The 9425-nt window shown below is 43.8% G+C and overlaps 1 protein-coding gene across 1 annotated transcript in view; it reads right to left on the bottom strand.

Moving 5' to 3' along the window:
* Window positions 1-1655: 1655 nt before the first annotated feature.
* Window positions 1656-9425, bottom strand: part of LOC310771124 (NLR family CARD domain-containing protein 3-like) — a gene marked incomplete at both ends in the record, with an annotated part of 54596 nt that continues 46826 nt past the window's right edge. Inside the window, 2 exons of the mRNA XM_083663790.1 lie at window positions 1656-1710; window positions 1816-1986. Of these exons, the coding sequence (XP_083519916.1) occupies window positions 1656-1710; window positions 1816-1986 (226 nt within the window). The remainder of the gene's footprint in view (window positions 1711-1815; window positions 1987-9425) is intronic.

The raw sequence follows: 9425 nt of genomic DNA, 5'->3' as shown, positions 1-9425 counted from the left end.
AAGGTCTATACATGTACATCGTGATCATTTAATGACTTTACAATGCTTACAGTAGCCTAATATATTACATGTTCTTTTAAAACATAGGCTACATCATTTAAGAAAGTAAACTGTCGGCATATTTATATTCTATTTCTATATAGTGTGTGTGTGTGTGTGTGTGTGTGTGTGTGTGTGTGTGTGTGTGTGTGTGTTTGTGTGTGTGTGTGTGCAGGAAACTGCTGTTGGTTTTAAACAGAGTTCAATGTGAAACCACGCCCTCTTTGACCTCTAACTGCTCCTTCATACTTTAACACTCCATTTAAACTTTCAACGAGTCAGCACTTTTAGGACTGTATCAGCTTAACTCAGCTTTAATTTATCGTTTGTACTATTTGAGAAATCACAGTTTATGTTTGATGCTTTTTTCAGCCTTTATAATTGGACCAGCCTTGAGTGTGTCTCACATAGCAGGCTGTACTTTAGACTAAATCCACACAAAACTGTGACAGTTCACACAACTTTAACACAACATACATATATTATACATCAAACTCTTGAGCTACTTCTGCTCTCACTCACAAAGTCTAAATATAAGTGATGTGATGGATAGTTTTTGAGATATTAACGTTTGTTTGGCACAACTCATACTAGTTAACTGAGTTCACTAAGTGCTGTTTTTGTTGTTGTGATGTCATGCTGATTCGTCCTATATAAATAAAGTTATTTATTTATTATTATTAGTAGTAGTTGTAATATTATATTACTATTTGAGGGTTTTTTAAATAAGTGGGTCTTTCATTTCTTTATGAAGTTATAAACCTGAGAGAGAGACATAGACAAAACAGAGAGATTTGGAGAGAGAGAGAGGTGTAGATTGTGGTAAGAAGTGGTCTCAGCTCGTCTAAACACAGTTGTTTGTGCTCATCTGTACGATGGCAGTGCGTCAGGATTTTCCATGGACACACCTACTTTTCAGAGCAGCACGCCCACGGGTGCGTTTGGGAGCACAAAGCTGCTTGCTATCTTCCCGGCACCGGGTGCACGGCCTGCAGGTGTGCAGGTGGACGATAGGAAAGAGAGCCAGCACAGACGCAAACGCTACCGCAGATGCCTTCTGCACCGGTGTACGCTATAGGGCCCCAACGCTTTAACGAAACATGTCCTCCTAACTCTCATAATCCATTCATCAAATCCCACCAAAAGTAAGACATGTTGAGCAGTGTTGCTGGAACACACCCAAACTACCACTAGTGGGTGCTAAAAATGCAAAAAGTTCATATCTTATCTGTATTTCTCTATCTCTATATGTGTCTTTCTACCTACAGTAGTAATGTTTTGTCTCTCTGTCTGTCTTTTCAAATTGTGCCTGGACGCCTCAAATGCCGCGTGCAGCTATATTTTTTAACTTGAACTGTTCTCTCTTAGAAAGTCCCTCAGGAGGGTTAGGGTTATATACGCTTATAAGTCATAATGGTTATAGGCTCACAGCTGCTTTCACATTAAGTGTCTTAGAAAGTCCCTCAAGAGGGAGCTATTGTCCACGGTCGTTCATACTACTAAAATGAGGCGGTCACACCAAGTCAGTTTCCTTGTAAGTGAAAACATACCTGGGTGAATAAAATAACTCTGACTCTGACATTGAAGTTAGTTTGTTAATGAATCAAACTAAATACACACTTACATTTCCTCACACCTGGTTTCAGCCTCTGCGCTCCACCATGGTCCACACTGGAGGAATAAACAAAGTCAGATGAGCAGATTCCTCCTCTTCTCACTGAGACAGAGAAGATGTGTGTGACTCTCAGCCTTCTAGCAGGCATTGTCTCTCAATACCTGAGAGTCTCCAGGCTCCAGGTTGGATCCTCCAGTCCAGCAGAGAGGACCTTCACTGAGGCTCCTGGATGATTGTAGCTCAGGTCCAGCTCCCTCAGATGGGAGGGGTTGGAGCTCAGAGCTGAGGCCAGAGAAGCACAGCCTTCCTCTGAGATCATACAGCCTGACAGCCTGCACACGCACACACACACACACACACACACACACACACACACACACACACACACACACACACACACACACACACACACTCACACACACACACACACACACACACACACACACACACACACACACACACACACACACACACACACACACTCACACACACACACACACACACACACACACACACACACACACACACAGTTTCATTATATGGAGGTATAGATCATTGACTGTAAAAAGAATGGACAGGATATCAGCTCTTTTTAGTGAGGCCAAATCATCTTAGATCGCCGCCCTGGCGGTCAGTCCCAGTATAGGTCACAAGTCCCGCCTCTGCCATGTTAGTGAGTGGGAAATGAGCCAAACTAAACAATCAACGTACACATCAGATATTATTTCCCAAAGGTGGTTTCTATCATTTTAGATCGTTCTTATCATGCTAATGCATGTTCAAGTGGTCATGTTTGTGATCAGTTTGTTTTTAAGTAGTTATTTGACGATATACAAAGGGATGATTGACAGCTGTGGCAGCCAGTCTCAAGCCGTCACTGGCTTCTCCCCTCATCACAGCCTTGTCTATGTGTGTTGGGGAATAGTAAGTTGCGTAACGTTATGGCCAGACGGGTTCTGCTTGATGCGTGATCATCAGCTAACGTTAGCTGTTAGCTATTGAAGCATTGACTATAATGCAGGGGTGGGCAACATTTTGTTTTCTCCAGAGGGCCATACTGGTTTACATAAAGTAAGCTTAGGGCCACACATTGGACATCATACCTGCCAACATGATTTTCATGGGAGTCTATTTTTAACCCTCTCTCCCGCTGTGATTGGTCATTTCTCCTGTTAATCCCCTGATATAATATAATAGTGATACAAATCAAATGGCTGTATAGCAGATGAGATTTATTAACATAACTCTGCCTTTTATTGAGTTTTGGGGGGTTGTTTTGTTTTCTGTTGAGGACATTGGGGGCCAGATTGAGATGGCCCAGGGGCCGGGTCTGGCCCTGGTGCCGCATTTTGCCCATGTGTGCTATAATGTCACGCAAGAGTCACACAAACAGACACTGGAGGTTTTATTTGGGGTAAAGCATGAGGAGAGTTTTTATAATGGATATCTCAGAGAAGTGCTTTGACTGTGGGGATGTTGTTCACAAGCTCCTCTCCTCGTAGCTGTTATAAGGATATACAGAAGAGACCAGGCAGCCTGGCTAACATTAGTTAGAGCCCCAGACTGAGAGGCAGACCTGGGCTGCCCAGTAAACCCTATGTAACATACATAGGGTGGCCATTTCCATAACACCAAAAAGGAGGACACGTTACAACTCACGATATGATACTATCACGATACGTTGCCCACGATAATGATGGTATCACAATATGGTGATTCTGCCATACTCGATACATTGCAAGATTTATTTACCATACATCACAATATCTGTGCAACTGAATTAGAAAAAATACCCTTGAAAAGGCTAAATGCAGGAACTATGTAATAGTCTGCTATGTTATTACAGGAACTTTGTAATTCCATAGCCTCCCAACCGCCCGCTGTATGCTGTCTCTCTCCTGTAGCCCTGCCTACTCATGGGTGGCACTGTTGGATTCGAGGTGAAAAAATACATTTATAGTCCTTTAGAGCCATCACGATCTGACCTTCTGTTTCCCAGAAAATGTCAACATTTCTCTGATTGGATAGTGGGAGGTGGACTATATGTCCGCCCTGCATGCAGGGCTACAGGAGAGAGACAGAGTACAGCGGGGGGTTTGGAGTTACTGACCAAACACTCTATTTCAGTGATTGCTGTCAGAATATAGAGCCATTTAACATTTAGACTATTTTAACACAAAAACATCGCTGAATGCAGCTTTAAACAATGTTAATGTTGCCTTGTAATCTGCAAGTGGTTTTCTTAGCAGTTGGGTTTGGGTTTGGCCATGGTGAGGTGTAGCAGCACCTGGTGGAGATCTGCACTCTACTGAGTGCACTTTTCTAGTTTTATTTTACTTGTGTTTATGCCTACAAAGCAAATGTTACTTTGTACTTGTTGCATTGTCAAGTGTACAATGCGCATGCGTCCGTATTGTGTTTGTATGCCAGAAAGCTCCGTCCTATTTTAGCATTTTATCCGATTTAAAGTGATAGTTGTGCTTCTTATTCTGCAGTCACCTGGTCTGTTATACCTCATGTTTACATCGGATACTTTATTTTAACGACCAGACGCTTTGATCGGTTACTATTTTGATTGTTTTTCGCCAACTAGCTAGCATGCTAGCTTAATGCTACACCGGGCTTCTGTTTAACCTGAGCGTTGCTCGGCAAAGAAGTCCCCTTCTCTACGGAGATTCTTCCTTCTATCCCTGGACGACCTCCCCGAAGGAAACCTACATAGACAGACAAACTTACCTGTGCCGATCCATCGCAGCGGGCCCTTCTTGGGCCCTCCGTGGTAAGTTTTGTCTCGTCTCCCTGGTGTCGTAAATCAGCTGTATCCCCACCGCAGCGGGCTCCTCTTGGAGCCCGAGCCTGTAAGTCCCGCTCTGGGCTCCTCTCCTATTCCGTGGCCGATAGCCCCGCACGGTCCTCTGGTGCTTTCCCTCTGCTGGCTGTGGTTCTCCATTTGCTTTCAGCTGAGATGGCCCCTTCGCCGGAGGTGGCCGAACTGCAGGGCGAACTGAGATCCATAGAGCGGCTCATCGAAGACCTCCTCCAGCGGCAGACGCAGCTCGGCTCCAGGCTTTCGTCCCTCGTACCGACAGACGGCCAGCGTCCATCGGGCTCCGACGCAGCAAGCGATCCTCTCTCCCCCTCCCCGTCTACGTCCCAATCCCAGTCCTGGGCCTCCGTAGTCAGGGGGCGCAGGGTCTCTCTCCCCCTCTTCGATCCATCCAGCAGTGGCGATGATGGGATTCACCTTTCCAACTTTTTCGCTCCTCTGGCTGACCCACCGCCCGCCCCTGTCCCCTCTCCTCCTCCCCTCCCCCCTCCTGCACGCACAGCAATCAAAGCCACTAGACGACTTCATCCATCTAGCCCTGCTGCGCCTATTGACTTCTCGTCCCCCACACCCCCCCATGCAGCAGATGTGGCCACAACTTCCAGATCGTTCAAAAAGCGTTCTCCACCAGCCTCGCCAAACTCCCAAGACGCCCCGCCGGGTAAACGTAAACGTCCCTGCTCCTCAGCCGTGGACGCTGGAAATCCCATTCAGATCCCCGTCGGTACCACAAACGCGGCCAGAAACGCCCCCCCCTTCACAGAGATGACTGACCGCAAGCTAGCTCTGGCTAGCGATGCTATCGTGGCTAACACAGTGCCAGCATTTTACCGGCTGTCACCCAAACTCTCCTTGTACGGTGCCTCTCAACACTACAAGAATCCTGAAGTTTTGATTATAGGCGACTCCATTATTAGATGTGTCGAACTCCCTGGTGCCATTACATATTGTCTTGCGGGTGGAAAAGTCCAGGACTTTATCGAACTCACACCGGCGCTGATTGACCTACATCCGTCGGTCCGAAAGGTCATAGTGCATGCTGGTACAAATGACGTCATGGCCAGGGAGTCTCTCAAGCTCCAGAACGACCTAGAAGCATTGGCTGTGACTATAGAAAGCCTGGGCAAGGCATGTTTTATATCTGGCCCGATCCCAACACTGTCTTCCAATGAGCGTTTTAGCCGTCTTTTTAGCTTAAATCAATGGTTACTGTCATTCTGCCTAGCAACAGGCTTTGCCTTCATCAACAACTTTGACACGTTTTGGACCCAGAATGAGCTGTTTAGACCTGATGGCCTACATCTAAATGGGCTGGGAACCAAAACTCTCATTTCTAATTTTATTCATTTTCTAGCTTTTAGTCCTGACTTTGACTCTCCATGACATTCATCACAGCTTGACCCTATTAAATGCTCCACTATCATAGATACACCTACTCTCGTTTTAGAGGGTCCTGCTGAATATAACGGAAACAATCTATTATGTCAAATTCCTGTCCGTATCACTGTAAACCGGACTCATCGATTCCACCATGCTCCTAGACAATCCACTGTTAATTCTAATAAACTAGTTAGCCTCATCATTATGTCATCAACCCACACTGTTACACACAGTGGGGACTCAACTGTCTATGAGACAAATTTTGGTATGCTGAACACTAGGTCCCTCGCAAATAAATCTTTCATCTGCCATGACATCATCAAGTCAAATAACCTGGATTTCTTTCTGCTAACAGAAACTTGGCTTACCGAAGGCGACGTCATTCCCCTCATTGAATCATCACCCCCCGGTTTTCAGTTCCTAAATAAACCCAGAACCTCAGGAAGGGGCGGGGGACTAGCTGTTATTTATAGGAATTGTTTTAACTGCTCCACGGTCTCTTTTGGAGTTTACACAACCTTTGAGATGCAGAGCTTTTTAATAAGAGGACACACCCAACTGCTCTGTATTCTGATTTACAGACCCCCCAAATCAAATGCAAGTTTTTTATCTGAGTTTTCAGAACTTCTGTCCTTGATCATGCTTAAATATGACAGAGTCCTGATACTTGGCGATTTTAATATTCATGTTTGTTGTCCCGCTGACCCTCTCTCTACTGATTTTACTAATCTGACTGACTCTTTTAATCTGTCACAAGCTGTTAAAACCCCCACCCACTCAAAAGGTCATACCCTAGACCTGGTTCTCTCATTTGGTATTGGCTTAGAGTCCTTGAAAATAGCCGATAATTACATATCGGACCACCAAACCGTCCTGTTCAAGGCATCTATTGCTAAACCGCCTCGGGAAAGCGACCAAACTTTTTATTCTCGGGTCCTCGGTGCAAATGCCGGAGCTCGGTTTTCAGAAGCCTTTTCTGCATCCAGCTCGGTCTTCCACCCCACAGTGCCTCTATCCAGCACTGATGACGCAGTTAAGTGCTTAAACGAAACTTGCACCTCCATCCTTGACTCTATTGCACCCCTTAAACTACGGAAACGCAGGATAGCTGGCTGCCCCTGGTTTAATGACCACACCCGCAACTTAAAAAGACACTGTCGTAAAGCTGAGCGAAAATGGAAGTCTGACAAATTACAGTCGTCACTTCAGAATTTACAGAACCTTATGAGCTCCTACCAATCAGCTGTGAAAGAGGCAAAGACGGCTTTTTTTGCCAAACTGGTTGCTGACAACCATCACAACTCAAAAGCACTTTTTAAGGCCATCAAAACTGTCATCAACCCCTCTGCTCCTGTCAAACATGACGATGACATTTTAAAATGTGAAGAGTTTTTAGCTTACTTCCAAAAAAAGATCACTGACATCAGATCAAACTTCACTCAACCCACCCAGAATAGCTATATTATACCTCCAGTACCCCCAGTCTTCTCCAACTTCGAATCCATATCCAGTGAGTCATTAAATAAAATAATTCAGGGGATGAAGTCAACGACTTGTAAGCTGGATGTCCTCCCAACTCACTTCCTGAAGGAGGTCTTCGATGTCATAGGTCCCTCTGTCCTCTCCATTTTAAACAGCTCTCTAGCCACTGGATGCTTTCCCTCTGATTTTAAGCATGCAGTGGTTCAACCTCTTTTAAAAAAACCTAATCTTGACCCTGCTAATCCGGCCAATTTTAGGCCTATATCTAAACTACCTTTTTTATCCAAAGTGTTAGAGAAAATAGTTTTTAACCAGCTGTCAAGATTTTTATCTGAGAATTCAATTTTAGACAAGTTCCAGTCAGGTTTTCGTTCGATGCATAGCACAGAGACAGCTCTTCTTAAAGTAACTAATGACCTTCTTTTAAACTCGGACGCTGGTCACTGCTCAATTTTAATTCTTCTTGATATTAGCGCTGCATTCGACACTTTAGACCATGAGATGCTCTTAAATCGCCTCAGAGATTGGGTAGGGATCTCCGGCCCTGTTTTTAACTGGTTTAAGTCTTACCTATCCAATAGAACATTCTCAGTGCTGCTTGGCAACTCTTTTTCTTCATCTGCTCACATCACATGTGGGGTGCCTCAAGGTTCCATCCTTGGCTCAATTTTATTTTCTTTATATATGCTCCCACTGGGTTTTATTATGAAGAAATTCAATGTGTCATATCACTGTTATGCCGATGACACACAAATTTACATCCCCATCACTCCCAATCACTCCCATCAAAACATCAGCAATCTGCACAACTGTCTGGCCGAAATAAAGGAATGGATGCTCCATAATTACCTCCAGCTCAACGATAACAAAACAGAAGTGCTACTCATTGGTCCTCACTCTTCAACTGAGCCACTCAAAAACCAATTAGGCTCCCTTGCAGGCTACATAACGCCCTCGGCCAGGAACCTAGGAGTTATTTTTGACTCAAACCTCAACTTTGAATCTCATATAAAGAAAGTCGTCCAAACCTCCTTTTTCCACCTGAGAATCCTCTCAAAAATCAAATCTTTTATGAGTTTTAAAGACCTAGAAAAGGTCATGTATGCTTTTATTTTCTCAAGGTTGGACTACTGCAACTCTTTATACTCTTGCCTTACTAAGAAGCAGTTGGCACGCCTGCAACTGGTACAGAACGCAGCAGCTAGGCTTTTAATGGGTATTAAGAAAAGAGATCATATCACACCCATTTTAGCTTCACTGCACTGGCTCCCTGTACATTTTAGAATTGATTTTAAAATTTTATTAATTACTTTTAAAGCCCATCTTGGACTGGCCCCAGACTACATAGCTGACCTTTTATCTTTTTATCAACCTAACCGTGATCTTAGATCCGCAACTCAAGTCCTCCTCATCGTGCCCAGAGCCAATCTCGTTACTAAAGGAGATAGGGCTTTTGCGGTCCGGGCCCCAAAGCTGTGGAATGCACTTCCAGTGGACATCCGTCTATCGACATCGGTGTCTATTTTTAAAAAACAGCTGAAAACTCATTTTTATAGTCTGGCATTCCTCTAATTTGCACATTTATATTTTTATATTTTTATTGTTTTTATTATCTTATTGTTTTATTGTTTTTTGTTTTATGGTTCAGTCTTTTACTTGTGCGTATACTTGTTTTAATTGGGTCTGCTTTTATTGTTTTAGCTGTGTTTGATGAAGGCCCACCATTGTTATCATTTTACCTGCATCAATGTACTCCTATGTTTTTTATTGCCTGTTAAGCACTTTGTAACATTTGTTTTGAAAAGTGCTATATAAATAAAGTTGATTATTATTATTATTATTACTTGTGTCCGAGTTAAGGTGTCCATAAAATATAATTTGCTGTACAAAACACCCTTAAATCTTGTGCTTATGTTTTCCCTAAAATGTTTAACCTTATGGAGAAGATTTAAGGGTGTTTTGTGCAGTCCATTCTATTTTATGGACACTTAACTCGGACCCTAATGGAAATCTTAACATAAGGAGCTTTGTGCAACTGGGCCCTGATCCTAAAATCGCCCCTGGTGTTCCGACATGTCTTCA

This window comes from Poromitra crassiceps (genome assembly GCF_964638095.1).
Source record: "Poromitra crassiceps genome assembly, contig: HAP1_SCAFFOLD_366, whole genome shotgun sequence".
Classification (NCBI taxonomy): domain Eukaryota; kingdom Metazoa; phylum Chordata; class Actinopteri; order Beryciformes; family Melamphaidae; genus Poromitra; species Poromitra crassiceps.
The sequence above is the reverse complement of the archived record's forward strand: the minus strand, read 5'-3'. Positions and strand labels throughout refer to the sequence as shown.